Raw genomic sequence first — 27,260 nt, forward strand, 5'->3', positions numbered from 1 at the left:
GGGCCTTTTGTGGTTCCATATGAATTTTAGGATGGCTTGTTCTAGTTTCGAGAAGAATGCTGGTGCAATTTTGATTGGGATTGCATTGAATGTGTAGATAGCTTTGGGTAGTATTGACATTTTGACAATATTTATTCTTCCAATCCATGAGCAGGGAATGTCTTTCCATTTCTTTATATCTTCTTCAATTACCTTCATAAGCTTTCTATAGTTTTCAGCATACAGATCTTTTACATCTTTGGTTAGATTTATTCCTAGGTATTTTATGCTTCTTGGTGCAATTGTGAATGGGATCAGTTTCTTTATTTGTCTTTCTGTTGCTTCATTGTTAGTGTATAAGAATGCAACCGATTTCTGTACATTGATTTTGTATCCTGCAACTTTGCTGAATTCATGTATCAGTTCTAGCAGACTTTTGGTGGAGTCCATCGGATTTTCCATGTATAATATCATGTCATCTGCAAAAAGCGAAAGCTTGACTTCATCTTTGCCAGTTTGGATGCCTTTGATTTCCTTTTGTTGTCTGATTGCTGATGCTAGAACTTCTAACACAATGTTAAACAACAGCGATGAGAGTGGACATCCCTGTTGTGTTCCTGATCTCAGGGAAAAAGCTCTCAGTTGTTCCCCATTGAGGATGATGTTAGCTGTGGGCTTTTCATAAATGGCTTTTATGATCTTTAAGTATGTTCCTTCTATCCCGACTTTCTCGAGGGTTTTTATTAAGAAAGGTTACTGAATTTTGTCAAAGGCCTTTTCTGCTTCGATTGACAGGATCATATGGTTCTTTTCTTTCTTTCATTAATGTGATGTATCACATTGATTGATTTGCGAATGTTGAACCAGCCCTGCATCCCAGGAATGAGTCCCACTTGATCATGGTGAATAATTCTTTTTATATGCTGTTGAATTCGATTTGCTAGTATCTTATTGAGAATTTTTGCATCCATATTCATCAGGGATATTGGCCTATAGTTCTCTTTTTTTACTGGGTCTCTGTCTGGTTTAGGAATCAAGTAATACTGGTTTCATAGAATGAGTCTGGAAGTTTTCCTTCCCTTTCTATTTCTTGGAATAGCTTGAGAAGGATAGGTATTATCTCTGCTTTAAACGTCTGGTAGAACTCCCCTGGGAAGCCATCTGGTCCTGGACTCTTATTTGTTGGGAGATTTTTGATGACTGATTCAATTTCTTCGCAGGTTATGGGTCCGTTCAAGCTTTCTATTTCCTCCTGATTGAGTTTTGGAAGTATGTGGTGCTTAGGAATTTGTCCATTTCTTCCAGGTTGTCCAGTTTGTTGGCATATAATTTTTCATAGTATTCCCGGATAATTGCTTGTATTTCTGAGGAATTGGTTGTAATAATTCCATTTTAATTCATGATTTTATCTGTTTGGGTCTTCTCCCTTTTGTTTTTGAGAAGCCTGGCTAGAGGTTTGTCAATTTTGTTTATTTTTTCAAAAAACCAACTCTTGGTTTTGTTGATCTGCTCTACAGTTTTTTTAGATTCTATATTTTTTATTTCTGCTCTGATCTTTATTATTTCTCTTCTTCTGCTGGGTTTGGGGTGTCTTTGCTGTTCGGCTTCTATTTCCTTTAGGTGTGCTGTTAGATTTTGTATTTGGGATTTTTCTTGTTTCTTGAGATAGGCCTGGATTGCAATGTATTTTCCTCTCAGGACTGCCTTCGCTGCGTCCCAAAGCGTTTGGATTGTTGTATTTTCATTTTTGTTTGTTTCCATATAGTTTTTAATTTCTTCTCTAATTGCTTGGTTGATCGATTCATTCTTTAGTAAGGTGTTCTTTAACCTCCATGCTTTTGGAGGTTTTCCAGACTTTTTCCTGTGGTTGATTTCAAGCTTCATAGCATTGTGGTTTGAAAGTATGCATGGTATGATTTCAATTTTTGTATACTTATGAAGGGCTGATTTGTGACCCAGTATATGATCTATCTTGGAGAATGTTCCATGTGCACTCGAGAAGAAAGTATATTCTGTTGCTTTGGGATGCAGAGTTCCTAATGTATCTGTCAAGTCCATCTGATCCAATGTATCATTCAGGGCCCTTGTTTCTTTATTGACCGTGTATCTAGATGATCTATCCGTTTCTGTAAGTGGAGTGTTAAAGTCCCCTGCAATTACCACATTCTTATCAATAAGGTTGCTTATGTTTGTGAGTAATTGTTTTATATATTTGGGGGCTCCGGTATTTGGCGCATAGACATTTATAATTGTTAGCTCTTCCTGGTGGATAGACCCTGTAATTATTATATAATGCCCTTCTTCATCTCTTGTTACAGCCTTTAATTTAAAGTCTAGTTTGTCTGATAGAAGTATGGCTACTCCAGCTTTTTTTGGCTTCCAGTAGCATGATAAATAGTTCTCCATCCCCTCACTCTCAATCTAAAGGTGTCCTCAGATCTAAAATGAGCCTCTTGTAGACAGCAAATAGATGGGTCTTGTTTTTTTATCCATTCTGATACCCTATGTCTTTTGGTTGGCGCATTTAATCCATTTACATTCAGTGTTATTATAGAAAGATACGGGTTTAGAGTCATTGTGATGTCTGTATGATTTATGCTTGTAGTGATGTCTCTGGTACTTTGTCTCACAGGATCCCCCTTAGGATCTCTTGTAGGGCTGGTTTAGTGGTGCAAATTCCTTCAGTTTTTGTTTGTTTGGGAAGACCTTTATCTCTCCTTCTATTCTAAATGACAGACTTGCTGGATAAAGGATTCTCGGCTGCATATTTTTCGTGTTCAGCACATTAACGATCTCGTGCCAAGCCTTTCTGGCCTGCCAGGTTTCAAAAGAGAGATCAGTCACGAGTCTTATAGGTCTCCCTTTATATGTGAGGGCACGTTTATCCCTTGCTGCTTTCAGAATTTTCTCTTTATCCTTGTATTTTGCCAGTTTCACTATGATATGTCGTGCAGAAGATCGATTCAAGTTACGTCTGAAGGGAGTTCTCTGTGCCTCTTGGATTTCAATGCCTTTTTCCTTCCCCAGTTCAGGGACGTTCTCAGCTATAATTTCTTCAAGTACCCTTTCAGCACCTTTCCCTCTCTCTTCCTCCTCTGGGATACCAGTTATGCGTATATTATTTCTTTTTAGTGTATCGCTTAGTTCTCTAATTTTCCCCTCATACTCCTGGATTTTTTTATCTCTCTTTCTCTCAGCTTCCTCTTTTCCATAACTTTATCTTCTAGTTCACCTATTCTCTCCTCTGCCTCTTCAATCCGAGCCATTGTCGTTTCCATTTTGTTTTGCATTTCGTTTAAAGCGCTTTTCAGCTCCTCCTGACTGCTCCTTAGTCCCTTGATCTCTGTAGCAAGAGATTCTCTGCTGTCCTCTATACTGTTTTCAAGCCCAGCGATTAATTTTATGACTGTTATTCTAAATTCACTTTCTGTTATATTATTTAAATCCTTTTTGATCAGTTCATTAGCTGTTGTTATTTCCTGGAGATTCTTCTGAGGGGAATTCTTCCGTTTGGTCATTTCGGATAGTCCCTGGAGTGGTGGGGGCCTGCAGGGCCCTTCCCCTGTGCTGTGGTGTATAACTGGAGTTGGTGGGCGGGGCCGCAGTCAGACCTGATGTCTGCCCCCAGCCCACCGCTGGGGCCACAGTCAGACTGGTGTGTGCCTTCTCTTCCCCTCTCCTAGGGGCAGGATTCCCTGTGGGGTGGCGTGGCCCGTCTGGGCTACTTGCACACTGCCAGGCTTGTGGTGCTGGGGATCTGGCGTATTAGCTGGGGTGGGTGGGCAAGGTGCACGGGGGCAGGAGGGGCAGGCTTAGCTCGCTTCTCCTTAGGTGATCCACTTCAGGAGGAGCCCTGTGGCAGCGGGAGGGAGTCAGATCCGCTGCCGGAGGTTTGGCTCCGCAGAAGCACAGAGTTGGGTGTTTGCGCGGAGCGAGCAAGTTCCCTGGCAGGAACCGGTTCCCTTTGGGATTTTGGCTGGGGGATGGGCGGGGGAGATGGCGCTGGCGCCTTTGTTCCCCGCCAAGCTGAGCTCTGCCGTCTGGGGGCTCGGCAGCTCTCCCTCCCTCTGTCCTCCAGCCTTCCCGCTTTCCGAGCAGAGCTGTTCACTTCTGACCTCCCAGACGCTAAGTCGCGCTTGCTGTCGGAACACAGTCCGTCCGGCCCCTCCGCTCTTGCCAGCCAGACTCGGGGGCTCTGCTTGGCCGGCGGGCCGCCCCTCCGCCCCGGCTCCCTCCCGCCAGTCCGTGGAGCGCGCACCGCCTCGCCGCCCTTCCTCCCCTCTTCCGTGGGCCTCTCGTCTGCGCCTGGCTCCGGAGACTCCGTTCTGCTAATCCTCTGGCGGTTTTCTGGGTTAGTTAGGCAGGTGTAGGTGGAATCTAAGTGATCGGCAGGACGCGCGGTGAGCCCAGCATCCTCTTACGCCGCCATCTTCTTCTCCTGACCCGATATTATTCCTTCTATCTGCATTCATATTTATTACTTATTTTACTTTGTTATTTACTTTTATGTTTATTATTTTACTAAATTTTTATTAATTTTATCTTCCCCTTGTTAAGTTGGGAATTCTAGTTGAGCTTTCTAGCCCATTAAGTCACCTTTCCTTTCCCTGTTAACATTTTCAGCCACAAATGACTCAACTATTTCAACATGGCCCCTAAACTGAACTTCAACCCCTCACACTCCCTCATTATAATCCAACTACAATTCTCCATCTTTGCATATGACAAGTTAACTCAAGTGAAAAACCTGAAGTCATTCTAGATTTTTGCTTGTTCTTTGTCCACCACATTTAATTAATCATCAAATCTACTACTATAGTATCTCTTTGGTGTGTCTTTTCTACACCTTTCCTTAAGCTCAAGCCCTCAGTATTTTTGTCTATTTCAGTCATCAAGTTGTTCTCTACATTTTTTGTCATCTTGCTTCCCACAAGTCCATCTCCCATACTATCATCCTAATCAAGTCTTAAAAATGTTAATGTGACCATAGAGCTTCCCAGTTTAAAAGCCTTTTGTGATTCTCTGTTCTATGCTGATATACACTTCTTGCTCTCTTCCTTGAATATACCTTGTAAAATGTCCTTTCTTTGTGGCCCCTCTATATCTTTTATATAACTGTATTACAGTTCCTATCATAATCTTATTGATATTTCTATGCTTCATCTTTTCCTACTAAACTACAGGCTTCTTTATTTTTTATTTTTTAAATTTTTTTAATGTTTATTTTTTGAGATAAAAAAGTTTTTAATGTTCATTTTTGAGATTTTTAAAAAATTCTTTTAATGTTTATTTTTGAGTTTTTATAATTTTTAATGTTTATTTTTGATATATATTTTTTTAATTTCGGGCTTCTTTAAAACAGAGACTATATCTTATTCATGTCTGTATTTCCAGGGTCTGTCACATATAGGCTTTAATTCATATTGAATATGTTTAGAAGAAACCTGTAATAGTATTAGTATTTCAAAGCACAAAAAAGTACAACTGGCTATATGGAAAGATAGTTAGGAAATGAAAATGACACAAGTAGATTCGGTAATTATTTCATATATAATTTTCTAAAATTTTGATATGTTCTCTTTTCTCCACTGAACAGAAGACTTTAATTTTTTCCCTTTTCAGCATTCAAGTGTTTCACTGTCTTAAGCATGAAGGAACAGGTGGCAGGACACTGCTGGTAGATGGATTCTATGCAGCAGATCAGGTACTTCAAAAGGCACCTGAGGAATTTGAGCTCCTCACCAAAGTGCCACTGAGGCATGAATATATTGAAAATGTTGGCGAATGTCACAACCACATGATTGGGGTTGGGCCAGTCTTAAATACCTACCCATGGAATAAAGAGCTGTATTTGATCAGGTGAGCACCAAAGAACTATCCCCCACTGTAATGTACTTACCCATTATTAGCCTTCAAATGTGATGAAAATCCCTAAAATCCTTATACTGACCACATTTTAATCTTGCTGTTTCAAGTCTCTTTATTAACAATTTCTGTTATTATACTTCCCATGGAATAATAAATAGGCCAACAGGTAAAGAATACTAGATTTTAAAATGAAAACATTATTAAAATCAAAAAAGTGATTAAATTGTGCTCAGTGACCAAACAGCTAGAGTACCCAAAGGCATCATGACCACACTTGTCTGTAGCCCACATTTATGCAAATCCCCTGACCTGTATATCCAACAGTCTACTAGATAGTGCCACTTAGGTATCTTATAGCATCATAAAGCACATCATATTCAAAATTGAACCCATCATCTCCACTCATTTCAGTCTGCTCCTCCACACCCAGTTGTAAATATAAAAATAAACTGTTTCTCCTGCCTTTGCCCCTGGATTTTAATAGGAACTGCATAAATGCTAATTCACTGCCATCGGATAACCTCCTCTAGAAAACTCTCTCTTAGTCATCTCTTGTATCCCCGTTGCTTAGAACAGTGAGCAGGTAATCAGTATTTTTTCCAACATTTGACGAGAAACATTTTTAAACATATAGAAAAGTTGTAAGCATTTACAGTAAAACCCATAGACCCACCACCTAGATTCTACCAGGAGGGTATTGCTATATGCTTGTTTTCTTATCTGTCTGCCTATCTGCCTGCCTATCTGTCTATCTATTCTCATTTTTGATGCATCTCAAAGTACATTGCAGATATGACTACATGTCCCCCTAAATGCTTCAGCATTTATATCTTTAAGTAAAGTTCAATATTTGTTTACAAATATTTAATTTTGAAATAAAACTTACATAAAATTATGTTTTAAAATATCAAATATACACTTGCTGAATTTGGACAAATGCATATACCTATGTAAACCAAACACCTATCAAGATACAGAATGTTCCTGTCACTGCAGAAAGTCCCTTATACTCTTTCCTAGTCCAACCCTGCACAGCCACCCCAGAGGAGATCATGGTTTTGATTTTTGCCACCATTGATTAGTTTGGCATGTTCTAGAAATTCATACCATAGAATAAATGCTTTTATTAACAAACACCTGGGCTGTTTCTAATTTGGGGTTATTATGAATAAAACTGCCATGAGCATTCATAGAAAAGTATTTTTGTAGATATGTGTCTTCATTCCACTCAGGTCAATAGCTACAAGTGGAATACTGCGTCATAGAGTAGGTGAGTGTTTAGTTTCATAAGTAACTGCCAAAACTTTTACTAAAGTAGTTGTTTGATTTTATATTGTCATCAGCAGTGTATGAGGATTGTAGCTGCTCCACATCCTTGCCACTACTTGCTGTTGTCAGTCCCATTAGTTTTAGCCATTACGGTGGTTATCTCTTTGGGATTTAATTTGCATTTTTTTGATGGCTGATGATGTTGAGCATCTTTCCATGTGCTTATTGGCCATTTATATATCTTCTGAAATATCTGGTTAAATCTTTTGCCCATTTTTTCATTGAGTTGTCTTTTCATTATTGAGCTGTAGGAGTTCTTTATATATGCTGGTCACTATTTCTTACTGAATATATGTTTTAGGAATATTATTTTCTATGCTGTAACTTACCTATTTATTTTTTAACAGTGTCTTTTAATGGGGAGAGAATTTTAATTTTAATAACATATAATTGATTATTTTTTTCTTTAACAGTCATTGTTTCTATGACCTGCATAAGAAATCTTTAACTACCCCTATGACATGATGACATTCTCCTATGCTTTCTAAAAGTACTATAGTTTTATTTTTACATTTAAATCTGTGATCTATCTCAAATTAATTTTTTCCGTGTGGTGAGGTATAGGTAGAAGTTCATAGTTTTTACATATAGGTATCCAGGTGTTGTAGCCTCATTGAATTGCCTTTGCAACTCTGTCAAAAATCAAATGGCCATGTAAATGGGGGTTTGTCTCTAGGACCTCTATTTGATTCCATTATGTATTGGTGGATCCTTATGACAGTTCCACACTGTCTCAGCTAGTGCAAGTTTATACTAATTTTTTTCTTTATTTTTTTTTAAATTTACATCCAAGTTAGCTGGCATATAGTGCAACAATGATTTCAGGAGTAGATCCCTTAACGCCCCTTACGCATTTAGTCCATCCACCCTCCCAGAACCTTTCCAGTAACCCTCTGGTTTTTTTTTCCATATTTAAGAGTCTCTTATGTTTTGTCCCCTTCCCTGTTTTTATATTATTTTTGCTTCCCTTCCCTTATGTTCATCTGTTTTATATCTTAAAGTCCTCATATGAGTGAAGTTATATATTTGTCTTTCTCTGACTGTCTCATTTCGCTTAGCATACTACCCTCTAGTTCCATCCACATAGTTGCAAATGGCAAGATTTTATTCTTTTTGATTGTCGAATAATACTCCATTGTGTGTGTGTGTGTGTATATGTATATATATACATATACACACACACACATACCACATCTTCTTTATCCATTCATCCATCATTGAACATTTGGGCTCCTTCCATACTTTGGCTATTGTTGATAGTGCTGCTATAAACATCAGAGTGCATGTGCCCCTTCAAAACAGCATACCTGAATCCCTTGGATAAATATCTAGTAATGCAATTGCTGTGTCATAAGGTAGTTCTATTTTTAATTTTTTTGAGGAACCTCCATACTGTTTTCCAGAGTGGCTGCACCAGTTTGCATTCCCACCAGCAGTGCAAAAGAGATCCTCTTTCTCCCCATCCTCGCCAACATCTGTTGTTGCCTGAGTTGTTAATGTCAGCCATTCTGACAGGTGTGAGGTAGTATCTCATTGTAGTTTTGATTTGTATTTCCCTGATGATGAGTGATGTTGAGCAGTTTTTCACATGTCGGTTGGCCATCTGGATGTCTTCTTTGGAGAAGTGTCTATTCATATCTTTTGCCCATTTCTTCACTGTATTATTTGTTTTTTGGGTGTTGAGTTTGATAAGTTCTTTATAGATTTTGGAAACTAACCCTTTGCCTGATATGTCATTTGCAAATATCTTCTACCATTCCGTTGGTTGCCTTTTAGTTTTGCTGATTGTTTCCTTCACTGTGCAGAAGCTTTTTATTTTGATGAGGTCCCAGTACTTCATTTTAAGTTTACAGTAATTCTTGAAGTCAGATAATATGTTTGTTAACTTTGTTCTTTTTTAACATTATTGTGGATATTCTAGATCAGGGGTCTACAGATTTTTTTTGTAAAGGGCTAGATAGTAAATATTTTAGGCTTGTGACATATATGGTCTTTATTGCAACTACTCAATACTGTTGTGGATGTACAACAGCAGCCATAAACAACATATAAATGAATGAGTGTGACTGTTCTAATAAATATTATTTACAAAAGTGGTCAGTGGTCTGGATTTGGCCCACAGACCATAGTTTACCAAGCCTCGTTCTAGATTCTTTATATTTCCATACAGATTTTTAAATCAGCCTGTCAATTTCTAGGAAAAAGCCTGTTAGGGTTATGATTGGGATTGCTTTGAATCTATAGATCATTTTGGCGATAACTAACAAACTAACAGTTTTGAGTCTCCCAATCCATGAACCTGATTTATCTATTTATTTAGGTCTTCTTTAATTTCTCTTAGCAGTGTTGTGTAGTATTGAATATACAGATCTTGTATTTCTTCTGTTAATTTTATTCCTAAGTATTTTTATATTTTGATGGTATTATAAAATAAAATTTTAATATTATTTTCAAATTATCTGCTGCATTATATTAAAAATTGATTTCTTTTTAAATTAGCCTTTTATTCTATATCCTTGCTAAAGTAATTCATTAGTTGTAAGTTTGTGTTTTTTGGGGTTTCTTAAAATTTTTCTATATACAAAATCATGTTGTAGGGATAGTTTTATTTCTTCCTTTGCAATTTATATGCTTATTCATTTGTTTTTCTTACCTTATTACACTGGCTAGCACCTCCAGCACTATGTTAAATAAGGGTGGCAAGAGCAGACATCCTTAGGATGAAAGTGTTCAGTGTTTTGCCCGGTATGATATTAGCTATAAGAGTGTTGGTGATGTCTAGGGGCACTTGGGTGGCTCAGTCGGTTAGGCGTCCAGCTTCAGCTTGGGTCATGATCTCACGGTCCATGGGTTCAAGCCCCATGTCGGGTTCTGTGCTGACAGCTCAGGGCCTGGAGCCTGCTTCAGATTCTGTGTCTCCCTCTCTCTCACTCTGCCCTTTTCCTGCTCACACTGTCTCTCTCACTCTCAAAAATAAATAAATGTTTAAAAAAATTTTTTTAAGTGCTGGTGATGTCTTTTATATTCTGGATGAATTTCACTTCCAAGTTTCCTGAGATTTTTTTACATCATAAATGGGTATTAAATTTTAATAAATCCTTTATATTCATGTCAGTCATCAATGAAAATAACTATGTGATTTTTCTTCTTTATTCTGTTAATATTGTAAGTTATATTAATTTCAAATGTTAAACCAGCCTTATAGTCCAAGGATAAACTATGCTTGGTCACAATTTATTACTATACACACACAGCGTGTATGTGTGTGTGTGCATGTCTGCGTGTGTATATTTAATACTATGGGTTCAATCAAGAAATAAATACCACACGTTAGTTTATTTTTGTTGTTTTTTTTCTATTTTAATTAATGAGCAGTTAATATACAATATTAATTTCAGGTGTACAATATAGTGATTCAACAATTTTATACATTACTAAGTGCTCATCATGACAAGTATACTCCTTAATCCCCATCACCTATTTCTCCCATCCCCACCCACCCACCTCCCCTCTGGTAACCATCAGTTTGTTCTCTATAGTTAAGAATCTGTTTCATGGTTTGTCTGTCTCTCTTCTTTTTTCCCTCTGCTTGTTTTGTGTCTTAAATTCCAATATGAGTGAAATCATATGCAATTTTTCTTTCTCTGACCAGTTCACGTAGCATTATACTCTCTAGCTCCATCCATGTTGTTGCAAATCGTAAGATTCATTCTTATATATGGCTGAATAATATTCCATATATATATATATATATATACACATATATATATATGTACATACACACACACACACACACACCACATCTTCTCTATCCATTCATCAATTGATGGACACTTGAGCTGCTTCCATAATTTGGCTAGGCATGCGTGTATCTCTTCCTTGCATAAGTTCCTTATATATTTTTGGATACTAACCCTTTATCAGATATGTCATTTGCAAATATCTTCTCTGATTCCCTAAGTGGCCTTTTAGCTTTGTTGATTGTTTCTTCACTGTACAAAAGCTTTTATTTTGATGTAGTCCCAATAGTTTACTTTTCTTGTTGTTTCCCCTGCCTCAGGAGACATATCTGGAAAAATGTTGCTAAAGAACTTATAAAATGCAACACCCAAAAAACAAATAATCCAGGTAAAAATTGGAAAGAAAAAAGTGGGCAGAAGACATGAGTAGACATTTTTCCAAGGAAAACATACAGATGACCAACAGACACATGAAAAGATGCTCAACATCACTTGTCATCAGGGAAATACAAATCAAAACTACAATGAGATATCTCGTCACATCTGTCAGTATGGCTAAAATTAACAACACAGGAAGCAACAGAAGATGTTGGTGAGATACAGAGAAAGACAGATACCATATGGTTTCACTCTTATGTGGATCCTGAGAAACTTAACAGAAACCCATGGGGGAAGGGAAGGAAAAAAAAAAAAAGAGGTTAGAGTGGGAGAGAGCCAAAGCATAAGAGACTGTTAAAAACTGAGAACAAACTGAGGGTTGATGGGGGGTGGGAGGGAGGGGAGGGTGGGTGATGGGTATTGAGGAGGGCACCTTCTGGGATGAGCACTGGGTGTTGTATGGAAACCAATTTGACAATAAATTTCATATATTGAAAAAAAAAAAAGAAGATGTTGGTGAGGATGCAGATGCAGAGAAAGGGAAACCCTCATGCACTGTTGGTGGGAATGCAAAGTGGTGCAGACACTCTGGAAAACAGTAGAGAGGTTCCTCAAAAAAAGAAATAGAATCATCCTGTGATTTAGCAATTGCATGACTAGGTATTTACCCAAAGAATACAACAATACTAACTCGAAGGGACACATACACCCAGATGTTTATAGCAGCATTGTTTACAATAGCTAAATTATGGAAAGAGCCCAAATGTTCATCTATTGACTGATGAATGGATAAAGAAGACAGAATATTACTCAGCCATAAGAAATAATGAAATCTTGCCATTTGCAGTGATGTGGATGGAGTTAAGAGTATTATGCTAAGTGAAACAAGTCAGGAAAGACAAATAGCATATGATTTCACTCATATGTGATTTAAAGAAACAAAACAAACAATCATAGCAGGGAAAAAGAGAGAGGAAAACCAAGAAACAGGCTCTTAACTATAGAGAACACACTGATGGATACCAGATAATAGGTTGGTGGAGAGATGGGTTAAATAGTTGATGGGGATTAAGGAGGGCACTTGTGATGAGAACCAGGTATTGTGTGGAATTGAATCACTAAATTGTATACCCAAAACTGATATTATACTGTATGTTAACTAACTGGAATTTAAATAAAAACTAAAAAAAATAGGAAAAAATGTTGGGGGGAGTTAAGATGGCAGAGGTGTTGGGAGACCCTAGGCTTACCCTTTCCCTCAAATACAGCTGATAAATATCAAATCATTTTGAACACTGAAGAAATAAATCTAAGGACTGAGATTAAAAATTCGTGGTCTGAGGATCTCCTGGGTTTCACAGGGAGAAGCAGTTACCCTGCTTGGAGCGCATTTGGGAGAGATTGCACAGCCTCTTTAGGGGCAAAAGACCTGGCAGATGCCACTAACCTACCCTGTTCACTAACATAGGAACAAGAACACTGGCTGAGGGCAACAAGCCTTTGTGCTGGCTTTCTGCTACACTTTACCAAAAACTCTGAACTACTGCATGGTTGTGCAACCGGTTTCTGGGACAAGCCAGCACTGGCCACAGCACAGCAAGAACCTCCCCCAGAGGGTCAACATGGGTCCCCGCCATGCAGATCTCTAAAATACGGAGTTTTGTTTGTTTTTTTTTTTTTAACGTTTATTTTTGAGACAGAGAGAGACAGAGCATGAATGGGGGAGGGTCAGAGAGAGAGAGGCACAGAATTTGAAACAGGCTCCAGGCTCCCAGCTGTCAGCACAGAGCCCCACACAGGGCTGGAACTCACGGACCGCGAGATCATGACCTGAGCCGAAGTCGGCCGCTTAACCGACTGAGCCACCCAAGCGCCCCTAAAATACGGAGTTTTGAAACCCAGCTGCGTGCCTGAGATAAAACACAGGAGTGCTGTGCTGCCTGGTAGGCAGACAGCTCAGATGCAGGCAGGGTTAATGCGGAGATCTGGTGGAAGCCAGAGACACAAGAGAGGTGATTGTTCTTCTGTGAGGGCCTCCTGAAGAGAGGTGGGTGTGAATTCCCCAATCCAGGGATGAAAATAGGGCGATGCCATTTTCACCCCACCCATCAGCACTGACCTACTTCAATGAGCAAAACAGTGCCACCAAGTGGAGGCCAGAGCCACTTACACCAAGCCCCGCCCCCCTGCAACCTACAGGTACATCCTCACTAGGGCAAATCCATCTAAGAATTAGCGCAGAAGGCCCCACCCCCAGCAGATCAGCACAAACCCTCACAGGCACCAGGTGTACTGATCATAGAGTGCTACAAAGCATCAGTTCTAGGGGTAATACGATCTAGCTTCCTTTGGTTCCCCCTGCCCTTGGGATACAAAAAAAGCAATTAAAAAACCTTTTTTTAATCTAGTTTCTTTTAACAAGCATACCAAAGCACATCTATAATCTAGTTTCCTTTTTATATCTTGAAAGTATGATAAGACAGAGGAATTCACCCTAAAAGAAAGAACAGGAAGAAGTAATGGCCATGGATTTAATCAATACAGATATAAGTAAGATGTCTGAACTAGAATATAAAACAATAATTATAAGGATACTAGCTGGACTTGAAAAAAGCATAGAAGGCACTAGAGAATCACTTACTGAAGAGATAAAAGAACCAAAAACTAGTCAGTCCAAAGTTAAAAATGCTATAACCAAGATGCAAACCCAGATGTATGCCAAAACAACAAGTGTGGACAAAGCAGAGGAATGTATGCATGATATAGAAGATAAAATTATGGAAAATAATGAAACTGAAAAGAAGAGGGAATAAAAGGTATTGGATCACAAATTTAGACTTAGGGAATTCAGCAACTCCTTAAAGTATAATAACATTCATATAATGGGAGTCCCAGAAGATGAAGAGAGAGGAAAAGGAGCAGAAGGATTATTTGAGTAAATTATAGCTGAAAACTTACCTAACCTGGGGAAGGGAACAGAAGACATCGAAATACAAGAAGCACAGAGGACTTCTGTTAAATTCAACAAAAGCCAGCCATCACCAAGACATATCATAGTCAAATTCACAAAATACACAAAAAAGTGTGAAAGCAGCAAGGGGAAAAAAGTCCTTAAACTATGAGGGAAGACAGATCAGGTTCACAGCAGACCTGTCCACAGAAATGTGGCAGGCCAGAAGGGAGTGGCAGGATATATTCAATGTGCTGAATGGGAAAAATATGCAGTCAGGAATACTTTATCCAGGAAGGCTGTCATTCAGAATAGAAGAAAAGATAGTTTCTCAGGAAAACAAAAACTAAAGGAGTTCATGACCACTAGACCAGCCCTACAAGAAATATTATAGGAGCCTCTTTGAGTGGAGAAAAAAGGACCAAAAGCAACAAAGACTAGAAAGGAACAGAGAACATCACCAGAAATACCCAACTTTACAGGTAACACAAAGGCACTAAATTACTATCTTTCAGTAATCACTCTGAGTATAAATAGACTAAATGCTCCAATCAAAAGATATAGGGTGTCAGAAAGGATTAAAAAAGATCCATCTATATGCTGCCTACACGAGACTCATTTTAGACCTAAAGACACCTGCAGATTGAAAATGAAGGGATGGAGAGCCATCTATCTTGCTAATGGATGTCAAAGAAAACCAGAATAGCCATAACTTTTTTCAGAAAGACTATATTTTAAACCAAAGACTGTCACAAGATATGAAGAAGGGCATTACATCATAATTAAGGCATCTATCCTTCAAGAGATCTAACAATTGTAAATATTTATGCCTCAAACTTGAAAGAACCCAAATATATAAATCAATGAATAACAAACATAAAGAAACTCACTGATAATAATACAATACTAGTAGGGGACTTTAACACCCCACTTACATCAATGGACAGATCATCTAAGAAAATCAACAAGGAAACAATGGCTTTGAAAGACATACTCAATCGGATGCACTTAACAGATACATTCAGAACATTTCATCCTAAAGCAGCAGAATACACGTTCTTTTCTAGTGCACATGGAACATTCACTGGAATAGACCACATACTGGGTCACAAATCAGCCCTCAACAAGTACAAAAAAAGACTGAGATCACACCATGCATATTTTAGGACCACAATTGTATGAAACTTGAAGTCAATCACAAGAAAAAAATTGGAAAGATCGCAAATACATGGAGGTTAAAGAACATCCTACTAAAGAATAAATGGGTGATGGGCATTAGGAGGGCACTTGTTGGGATGAGCACTGGGTGTATTATGGAAGTGATGAATCACTGGGTTCTACTCCTGAAACCAATACTGCACTGTATGTTAACTAACTTGAATTTAAATTCAAAAAAGAGAATGAATGGGTTAATCAGGAAATTAAAGAAGAAATTTTAAAAAGTACATGGAAGCAAATGAAAATGAAAACACAACAGTCCAAAACTTTTGGGATGCAGCAAAGGCCATGCTAAGAAGGAAGTATGTTGCAATACAAGCCTACCTTAAGGAGCAAGAAAAATCTCGAATATACAACCTAACTGTATGCCTAAAGCATCTAGAAAAGGAACACCAAATAAAGCCTAAAACCATTAGAAGAAGGTAAATAATAAAGATTGGAGCAAAAATAAATGATATGGAAACAAACAAACAAAAAACAGATCAACAAAACTAAAAGCTGGTTCTTCAAAAGAATTAATAAAATGGATAAACCCCTAACCAGATTTATCAAAAATAAAAGAGAACAGTTTCAAAAAATAAAATCATGAATGAAAGAGGAGAGATCACAATCAACACCACAGAAATACAAAGAGTTATAAGATAATATTATGAAAAATTATATGCCAACAAACTGGGCTATCTGGAAGAAATGGACAAATTCCTAGAAACATACAAACTACTGAAATTAAAACAGGAAGAAATAGATAATTTGAACAGACCCATAACCAGCAAAGAAACTGAATCAGTAATCAAAAATCTCCCAAAAAGCCACCCTGGAAAACAGTGTGGAGGTTCCTCAAAAAATTAAAAATAGATCTACCTTATGACCCAGCAATAGCACTGCTAGGAATTTACCCAAGGGATACAGGAGTGCTGATGCATAGGGGCACTTGTACCCCAATGTTTATAGCAGCACTTTCAACAACAGCCAAATTTTGGAAAGAGCCTAAATGTCCATCAACTGACAAATGTATAAATATGTTGTGGTTTATATATACAATGGAATACTACTTGGCAATGAGAAACAATGAAATCTGGCCATTTGCAGCAAGGTGGATGGAACTGGAGGGTATTATGCTAAGTGAAATAAGTCAGGCAGAGAAAGACAGATACCATATGTTTTCACTCATATGTGGATCCTGAGAAACTTAGCAGAAGATGATGGGGGAGGGGAAGGGGGAAAAAGTTATAGAGAGGGAAGGAGGCACACCATAAGAGACTCTTAAATACTGAGAACAAACTGAGGGTTGATGGGGGTGGGGGAGAGGGGAAAGTGGGTGATGGGCATTGAGGGGGGCGCCTGTTGGGATGAGCACTGGGTGTTTTATGGTAACCAATTTGACAATAAATTTTACATATATATATAATATTATATATAATTATATATTTTTTATAATTTTTTATAAAATTATATAAATTTTATTTTAAAAATTTTATAAAATTATAATTTTATATTTTATATATTTTTATATATTTTTATAATTTTTTATAAAATTATATAAATGTTATAAAATTTTTTATAATTTTATATATATATAAGTCTCCCAAAAAACAAAAGTCCAGGGCCAGATAGCTTCACAGGTGAATTCTATCAAATATTTAAAGAAGAGTTAAGGGGGGCCTGGGTGACTCATTCAGTTAAGCATCCAACTTCGGCTTGCAGTTTGCAGTTTGTGGGTTCTTGCAGTTTGTGGGCTCGTGTCCCACATTGGGCTCTGTGCTGACATCTCAGAGCCTGGAGCCTGCTTTGGATTCTGTGTCTCCCTCTCTCTCTGCCTCTCCCTGCTTGCTCTCTCTCTCTCTCTCTGTCTCAAAAATAAAATAAACATTAAAAAATTTTTTAAAAAATAAAGAATTAATACCTATTCTTTTCAACCTGATCCAAAAAAAAAAAAAAATGGATGGAAAACTTCCAAACTCATTCTACAAGGCCAGCATTACCTTGATTCCAAAGCCAAAGACCCCACTAAAAAGGAGAATTATAAGCCAATATCCTTGATGAACATGGATGCAAAAATTCTCAACAAGATACTAGCAAATTGAATCCAACAGTATATTAAAAGAATTCTTCACCACGACCAAGTGGGATTTATTCCTGGGCTGCAGGAGTGGTTAAATATTTGTAAAGCAATCAATGTGATATACCACATTAATGAAAGAAAGGATAAGAACCATATGGTCCTCTCAATAGATACAGAAAAATCCTTTGACAAAATACAGCATCCATTATTGATAAAAACCCTCAACAAAGTAGGTTGAGAAGGAACATAACTCAACATCATAAAGGCCATATATGAAATACTCACAGATAGTATCATCCTCAATGGGGAAGAACTAATTAAACTTTTCCTCTACGGTCATGAAGAAGACAGGGATATCCACTCTTACCATTCATTACTATTTAATATAGTACTGGAAGTCTTAGCCTCAGCAATCAGACAACAATCTTTCATGCTTTACTGGTTTTCTTTCATGATACACTTGTATTCCTTTCTCTTTATTCTTTGCATATTTATTACTGGTTTTTGATTTGTGGTTATGATTTTGTTGTATATAACATTTTCTGCATATTGAAGTCTATATTAAGTTGATGGCCATCTATGTTTGAACCAATTCTTTACCCCTCTTTTCCCCATGTTTTGGATATATGGTGTCATATTTTACATTCTTTTATGAATCCCTTGACTGATTTTTAGAGAAATACTTATTTTTAAGGCTTTTGTTTTTTACTTTCGTACTCTCACTTTTGGTCTTTCCTTTCTGCTCAAAAAGTCCCCTTTAATATTTCTTGTAGGGCTGATTTAGTGGTCATTAGCCCCTTTTGTTTTTGTTTATCTGGGAAACTTTCTCTCTCCTATTCTGAATGATAGCCTTGCTGGATAGAGTATTCTTGGCTGCAGATTTCTTCCTTTTCACACTTTGAATATATCGTTCCACTCCCTCTTTCCTGCAAAGTTTCTCCTGAAAAATCAGCTGATAGTCTTATGGAGTTTCTTTTGTATTTAACTGTCTTTTTTCTCTTGCTGCTTTAAAATTTCTTTATCACTCTTTTTTTTTTTTTTTTGCCATTTTAATTACTATGTATCTTGGTGTGGACTTCCTTGAGTTGATTTGGAGGGGGAAGGGGTCTCTGTGCCTCTTGTATCTGGATATCTGTTTCTTTCTCCAGATTAGGGAGGTTTTCAGCTATTATTTCTTCAAATAAGTTTTCTTCCGCCTTTTCTCTCTCTTCTTCTCTTGGGATACCTTAAATGTCAATGTTATTATGCTTGATGGATTCACTGAGTTCCCTAAGACTCTTCTCATTTTGCATCATTCTTTTTCTCTCAGCTGCTCAGTCTGATTACTTTCCATTACTCTGTCTTCCACACCACTAATTCACTCCTCTGCTTCCTCTAGCCTGCTATTTATTCCATCAAGTGTATTTTTATTTTTTTTAATTTTTTAATCTTTATTTATTTTTAAGAGAGAGAGAGAGAGAGAGAGACAGACAGAGTGTGAGAAGGAGAGAGGCAGGAAGAGAGGGAGACACAGAATTCAAAGCAGGCTCCAGGCTCTAAGCTGTCAGCACAGAGCCCGATGCAGGGCTTGAACTCATGAACCATGAGATCATGACCTGAGCTGAAGTCAGATGCTTAGCTGACTGAGCCACCCAGATGCCCCATCCATCAAGTGTATTTTTAATTTTACTTATTGTGTTCTTCATCTCTGATTGGTTCTTTTTTATCTCTTTGTTAAGACTCTCACTGATATCTTTCTTTTCTCAAATCCAGTGAGTATCTTTATGGTCATTACTTTAAATCTGTCAGGCAAGTTACTTATATCCCTTTTGTTTACATCTCTTGCTGTGGTTTGGTCCTGTGCTTTCATTTGGGACATATTTCTCTGTGTCCTCATTTTGTCCAACTCTCTATGTCTATTTCCATGTGTTAAGAACATCAGCTATGTCATCAGCTATGTCCTTATGAAGAAGAGGTCCTGTAGTGCCCTGCCATGCAGTGTCCCCTGTTCCCCAAGGCCTAGTGCTTCAAGGAGTGTCTCCTATGGTTGTTGCATTTGCTCTGTTGTTGTGTTCTGGCCTCTTCTTTCTCAGTCCAGTTGTCTGAAGAGGTTCTGTTTGCCTGTAGTGGGAAGTGTTTGGTCCCCAGCAGGGGTGGGGCACATTTTAACAAGGTGTGTGCTGGTCTGCTTTCAAAATGAGACCTTCCACCACTGCCTGAACCAAGCCTGCAAATCTCACACATCAGGACATGATATTGGTGGGTTTGCAACAGTCTTATTGAGGAGGAGGCCTGTCACACTGGGACAGAGGAAGTGTGACTGGGCAGGGCAGATCTGCAAAAATGTCTGGGGGAGTGGGCTTGGTGTAAACAAGGTAGGTAACAAGTGTGGGCACTGTGCTGGTTTCTGCAGGTGGCCTTGTGTTTATGCTGGGATTTGGTGGATGGAAATGATGCATGCCAGCTCCTGTGTTCCTGGGGGAGGTCTCCCCATGATCCCTGCCTCTCTAGACCATGCTCTGAGGTGAGCAAATCACTCTCCCTTCAGTCAGCCCCTGGAGTTTTTCAAACTGCTGCTTCCACACTGTATCTCTGAGGGCAGTTTGTTCTGCTGTCTCTTGAAAGGCAGTGACTTAGCTTTCTAACACCCTCTGGGCTTTCCCAGGGCCAAGCTGCTGATTTTTTTAATTCCAGGCATTAAGTCTTGCTGGCTGTATGAACTCATGAAATTCGGCCCCTCTCATTTTCAAAGCCAAATGTTATGGGGATTCATCTTCCCTCTACAGACTTCCCAGTGTGAAAGTATGTTTTTTGCCCTTCTCCACACCAATGGCTGTCTCCCCAGCACAGATGGCCATTTTGCTCCCTACTGCATCTCTGCCCTTCCTACCCTCTTTGATGTAGCCTCTTCTCTATCTCTAGTTGAGTTGGCTCTGCCAGTCTTCAGATTGTTTTCTGGGTTGTTTACACTGATGTGACTGTTATCTGGTTGTATCCATGGGAGGAAGCAAGTTTAGAATCCTCCTACTCTGATATATTCCCAGTTGACCTCCACACAGTAATTTAATATAAAGAATCATGAGGCTATGGTAAAAGAGTAATTATAAGATATAAGGAAATTCAGTATAGTACCCTAGGTCTGAGGCTGAGTAGCTAAGGAAGAATAAACCTAGAAGGAGTGCAGACCTCAAAGAAAGCATAGTTCAGCCCCCTAAAATCAGAGTAGTTGCTGGTTTCACTAGGCAAGAGCTAGTTCTAGAGTTGCTGAGCAAACAATAGGCCACCTGTCCAGAGTGCAGGCAATCAGCAGGGTGGTGTGAGTATGCAAAAGAAGTCTGGGTGCCAGTGAAAGCAGGAACAATTAAGAGCACATAGGTTACACAAGATGAAAGTGAGGGATGGGAACTTGCAGGATGACTGTTCCGTGTGTGTCCCTGCAGATCGTAGGGGAGCTCTGTGTTGAGAGGGTTGTGGAAAGGTTATCACCAGGCTGAGGCTGTAAGGCCACATTGGGACCAAATCCTGGGCCCCAAAGGGACTGACACTACCTGACAGAGTCGTGGCCAGGTCCAGAGATACTAGCAAGAGAACTTCTTGCACTTGTCCCTCCAGCGCCCTCTACGGAGAAAGTTTAAATATTGTGCTCACTATAAAGAATACTTAAAGGATTCTTATATGGAGAGCATACTATGTAAGGAAGGATGCATTTGGAACTGAGAAGCAATAAATTGGTAACTGACAAATATACATAGCTGCTTTCAGGTTAATAATATCGTGTTGAAGAAATATTTCATCTAGGTTCAAAAGGGACATTGATCTGCAATTTCCTTTTTTGGTAGCTTTTTTCATATTTTGGTATTAAACTGACTTTGTAAAATTCTGGTTTAGCAAAGAATTTGTATAATATTAGTGTTATTTCTATTTTAAATGTTTGCTAGAATATACCTAGGAACCTTTCTAAACCTTTTTGGGAAGGTTTAGAATATTCAATGTTTGCCATAGATATAGAGCTAGTAAGATTTTGTTTCCTCTTTAGTGTTCCTTACAGGAAACTTGAACATTTTACCTGAGTTGTCAAATTTTAGTCATAAAGTAATTAACGATATTCTCTTGTTATTTTCATAAAGTCTGTAGGCTCCATAGTGATATCAGATTCTTGGTATTGGTAATATTTGTTCTTTTTTTCTTGTTGACTCTAAGAGTTTAACAATTTTGTCGGTCATTTCAATGAGCCATCTTATTGTTTTGTTAATTATCTGTATTGTTTGTTTCCACCTTACTGATTTATGTTATTTTTCTCTTATTTTTACATATTTTTGGTTTAATTTATTCTGATTTTTGTATTTGCCTAAGGTAGAACCGTAGGTCATTGATTTTATACATTTAGTCTTTTTTTATTATTTTTTCCCTTTTAATTTTTTTTAATGTAGTTGACACACGTTACATTAGTTTCAGGTGTACAATTTAGTGATTTGATAAGTTTATACGTTATGCTATGCTCACCACATGTATAGCTACCATCTCTCGGCATACAATGCTAATACAGTATCATTGACTATATTCTCTGTGCACTACCTTTTACTCCCATGATTTATTCATTCCCTGTCAGGAAGACTGTATCTCCCTCTTCCCCTCCAATTTTGTCCAAACCTCCACTCCCCTCCCCTCTGGCAGCCAACAGTTTTACATTTAGTCTTTTCTAATATAATTATTTAAAGCTGTAGTTTTACCTCTAAGCCTTTTTGCTACATCCCACAAATATTGATATGTTTTGTTTTCATGGTCATTAGGGATAACACCTTTTCTAATTTCCTTATGTTTTCTTTAACCATGTATTAATTAGAATTATGTTCTTTAATTTCCAAGTATCTGAGGTTTTTGTAGGTATCTTATTATCAATTCTAATTCAATTCTATTGTCATCAGAAAACATTCTATAGACTTGAAGTTTTAAATTTTTATTGTGACTTAGTTTTTGGTCCAGGAAATGGTCTTGGTGAATATACCATGTGCACTTGAAGAGCATATGCATATGTTCTGCATTTCTTGGTATACTATTTTATAAATACCAATTAGGTCAAGGTATTTGATAGTATTATTTGATATTCCATGTCATTTCTGATTTCTTTTGTCTAATTATTCTGTTAAGTGCTGAAAGAACAACATTAAGATATACAGATAATACTCTGATATTTTTTCTATTTCTCCCTTTAATTCCATCAGTTCTTGCTTCATGTAGTTTTAATACCTGTTATCAAGCACATACTCATTTATGATTTTTATACCTGATGAAGTGACATTTTGACATCATAAGCTGTCCCTTTTTAACTTTGTTTTGCACTCTATTTTATCTGAAATTAATATAACCACTGTAACCTTCTTAGGCTTACTCTTTGCATTCTTCTTTTTAAAATTTATTTACTTTCAGAGAGAGAGAGAGAGAGAGCAGGGAAGGGGCAAAGAGAAAGGGAGAGAGAGAGAGAGAGAGAGAGAGAGAGAGAGAGAGAATCCCAAGCAGGCTCCACACTGCCAGCATGGAGCTCAATGTGGGGCTTGAACCCAGGAACTATAAGATCATGACCTGAGCCAAAGTCAGATGCTTAACCAATTGAGCCACCCAGGTGCCCCACTCTTTGCATTCTGTTTAATGTTCCACTCTTTTTTTTCCCTAACTTATCTGTATTTTTATATTTAAAGTGTGGTTTTGTAAGTATCATATACTTTAGTCTTGCTTTTTTATCCATTCTGACAATCTCTTTGAATTGGGATATTTAGTGCATTAACCCTTTTTAAAGCTTTAAAACATTTTGAAGTTTTCATTTGTATACCATAAAATAATCTGTTTTAAGTGTACAAATCAATAATTATTAATATGCTTACAAAGTCATGTAACCATAATCACAATCCAGTTTTTGGACATTTTTATCACCCCAAAAGTTTCCTTATGCCCACTTAAGCAGTCACTCCCCATTCCTCCACCCCACTCCACCCTATACAAAGCTTCTGCCAATTATTAATTTAATTTCTGTGTCTGTGGATTTGCCTATTTTGTTTGTTTTTTTTAATTTTTTTTTCAACATTTTTTATTTATTTTTGGGACAGAGAGAGACAGAGCATGAACGGGGGAGGGGCAGAGAGAGAGGGAGACACAGAATCGGAAACAGGCTCCAGGCTCCGAGCCATCAGCCCAGAGCCTGACGCGGGGCTCGAACTCACGGACCGCGAGATCGTGACCTGGCTGAAGTCGGACGCTTAACCGACTGCGCCACCCAGGCGCCCCTGGATTTGCCTATTTTGCACATCTTGTATAAATGGAGTCATACAATATTATGGTCATTGGTGTCAGCTTTCTTTTACTTACAGAATGTTTTCAAAATTCATCCATGTTGTAGTATGTATCAGTTTAGTTGCTGAGTAGTATTCCATTAGAAATGTATCCCATTTTGTTCGTACACTTCAACAATAATGAACATTTGGATTATTTCTGGTTTGAGGTTATTTCAAACAATGCCGCTATGAAGATTTGTGTAGGTCTTTGTATAGACATGTTTTCATCTCTATTGGGTAGATTTCTAGGAATGTAATTGCTAGTTCATATGTGAAATCTATGTTTCTACATTTGGGGAACTGCCAAACTTTTCCACACAGGATGCAGCAGTTTACATTCCTGCCAGTAGTGTATGAGGGCTTCAGTTTCTATACATCTGCACCAATTATCATTATCTGTCTTTTTGATGATAGCCATCCTAGTGCGTGTGAAATAGTATTTCCTTGTGGTTTTGATTTGCGTTTCCCTGAGGACTACTGATATTGAACGTCTTTCATATGCTTCTTGCCCGTTTACAGATCTTCTTCAGTCAGATCTTTTGTCTATTTTTAAATTGTATCATTTGACTTCTTATTGGTCAGTTTTATGAGGTCTTTAAATATTCTGAACAAAGTTCCTTATTGGATATATTATTTGCAACTATTTTTCTCTCAGTCTGTGACTTGTCTTTTTACTTCCTTGAGTGTGTTCTTTGACATGCTAAAGATTTAAATTTTGATGAAGTCCAAAATATCTATTTTTGTGTTGTGTATACTGTTCGTGTTGTGTCTAAGAAGGCTTTTTTTAATCCAAGGTCATGAAGATGTACTCCTATAACCTATACTAAGAGTTTTATAGTTTTAGCTCTTACATTTATGTCTCTAAAGGTGTAGTTAATTTTTGTTTACAGTGTGAGGTCCAACCATATTCTTTTTTGTATGTGGATGTTCATTTGTCCTGGCACTATTATTGAGGAGATTATTCTTTCCTTTATTGAATGGTCTTGGCATTCTTATTGAAAATCAACAGTACATAGATATATGAGTTTATTTCTGACTTTCAGTACTGTAACATTGACCTATAGGTCTATTCCTATGCCAACTCCATTAACATTTAATGTAATTTATTTTTACTTTTAATCTTTTGTTTTCTCTTTGCCTGATCTATTTATTTTCGCTGTTCCTCCTTTCCTAACTTCTTATGGATTATTTTCAATATATTTTATTTAATTATATTTTAATTTATGCACCATATAACCTTTTTTCTGGCAGCTTTAAAGATTTACTCTTCAGGTTGATATGTAGGAATTTGACTGTAATGTTCCTAGGTATTGTTCTTTTTGTATTCCTAATGGGAGTTCTCTCTGAGGTTCTTGAATCTTTAAATTTATGACTTTCACCAAATTTTGGTCATTATCTCTTCAAAGTTTTTTCTGCCCCATTTTTTCTCTTCTCTTTCCAGAACTCCAGTTACACACGTCAGACCTTTTAATATTGTCCCACAGGTCCCTGATGTTCTATTCCGTTTCTTTTCAAATTTTTTCTATCTTTTCTTCCAATAGATCAAATGAAATTATTGTTTTCAAATTCACATACCCTTATCTGTTAACATATTATATTATGGTTAAGCCTATCTGGTAAATGTTTTAATTCAGATATTGTATTTTTCAGTTCTAAAATTTACATTTTGTTCTTTTTTATGCTTTCTATTCATTGCTAAGAGTTTCTATACCTTCATTATAAGCATATTTTTCTTCACCTCATTGATGTAATGAGAATAACTGCTTTAAAACCCTTGTCTGATATTTCCAACTTATGAGACATCACAGGATTGACTTTTGTTCTCTGTACCCTTCATAATAGATCACATTTTTCTGGTTCTTGTTACATTGAATAATTCTGGATTGTATGCTGGAGAATGTGAATATTATGTTATTGAGACTTTAGACTCTTGTATTTCTCCAAAGAATGTTGATTTTCACGTTTTTTAAATAGGCAATTAACTTAGTTGTACTCAAAATTCAAACTCTGTTCTTTGATAGCTCAAATTTCTGTTCCATTATTTTATCTTTAGATGTAATGCTTGGAGTTTTTCTTTCACATGTGCAATTCAGGGGCCATCCATCCAGATATTTGAGCAGAGCTTACACACAGAGTTTGGTGCTCTCCTTCTCTGATTCTCTCCTTTCCAGGATTTTCTCTTCACTTTTTGGTAGCAGTGGTTGCACCAAGCCTATCCTCTGGTTCTTCAGGCCAGAAAAAAATGGAGAGTTCCTTTAGGATTTTAGCTGCCTGATATGGTGTAGGCTGTGGCATGCCCTCAGGCTAGATGTCATGAAAATGGTCACCCAGTGCAGTTCCTTTCTTCCAAGTGTCAACTCCACCCCACAGTCTGCCTATATAGTACCTTCAGATAGTTATTTTTGGTATTTTATCTAGAGTTTTTAATTGTCATGTGTGAGAGGAGGGGTTGATCCAATAGGATTTACTTAGCCATTACTGGAAACAGAACACAGTGATCAGTATTATTTGATAAAATAAAAATACAACATACTTTTTATATAAGTAAGCTTTTTCTATAAATGAGATATTTATAACATACAATGACTATTCAAACTTATTATTTAATAATATTTATTAAATAATAAATATTTTTAAATTTATTAAACTTTAGAGCAAGGGGTATTAAAAAGCAAATATTTATTTTATTTTTTAATATAATTTATTCTCAAATTGGTTACCATACAACACTCAGTGTTCATCCCAACAGGTGCCCCCTCAAGGCCCATCACCCACTTTCCCCTCTCCCCCGCCCCCCATCAACCCTCAGTTTCTTATCAGTATTTAAGAGTTTCTTATGGTTTGCCTCCTTCCCTCTCTGTAACTTTTTCCCCCTTCCCCTCCCCCATGGTCCTCTGTTAAGTTTCTCAGGATCCACATATGAGTGAAAACATATGGTATCTGTCTTTCTCTGCCTGACTTATTTCACTTAGCATAATACCCTCCAGTTCCATCCACCTTGCTGCAAATGACCAGATTTCATTCTTTCTCATTGCCAAGTAGTATTCCATTGTATACATAAACCACAACTTCTTTGTCCATTTGTCAGTGGATGGACATTTAGGCTCTTTCCATAATTTGGCTATTGTTGAAAGTGCTGCTATAAACATTGGGGTACATGTGCCTCTATGCTTCGGCACTTCTGTATCCTTTGGGTATATTCCTAGCAGTGCTATTGCTGGGTCATAGGGTAGCTCTATTTTTAATTTTTTGAGGAACCTCCACACTGTTTTCCAGAGCGGCTGCACCAGTTTGCATTCCCACCAACAGCGCAAGAGGGTTCCCATTTCTCCACATCCTCGCCAGCATCTATAGTCTCCTGACTTGTTCATTTTAGCCACTCTTACTGGCGTGAGGTGATATCTCATTGTAGTTTTGATTTGTATTTCCCT

The 27,260-nt window shown here is 37.6% G+C and overlaps 1 protein-coding gene across 4 annotated transcripts in view; it reads left to right on the forward strand.

Annotated features, from left to right (window-relative positions):
- TMLHE (trimethyllysine hydroxylase, epsilon) overlaps window positions 1–27,260 on the forward strand; it is a 99,164-nt gene that overhangs the window by 62,408 nt on the left and 9,496 nt on the right. For 3 of the 4 annotated variants that reach the window (XM_081792535.1, XM_081792536.1, XM_081792534.1), the window contains one exon: window positions 5,602–5,838. The exons of the other annotated variant lie outside the window; for it this stretch is intronic. In XM_081792535.1, the coding sequence (XP_081648661.1) occupies window positions 5,602–5,838 (237 nt within the window). The remainder of the gene's footprint in view (window positions 1–5,601; window positions 5,839–27,260) is intronic. 4 annotated transcript variants of the gene reach the window in all.

The sequence above is a fragment of the Panthera onca genome, chromosome X (assembly GCF_046562875.1).
Source record: "Panthera onca isolate mPanOnc1 chromosome X, mPanOnc1 haplotype 2, whole genome shotgun sequence".
NCBI lineage: Eukaryota > Metazoa > Chordata > Mammalia > Carnivora > Felidae > Panthera > Panthera onca.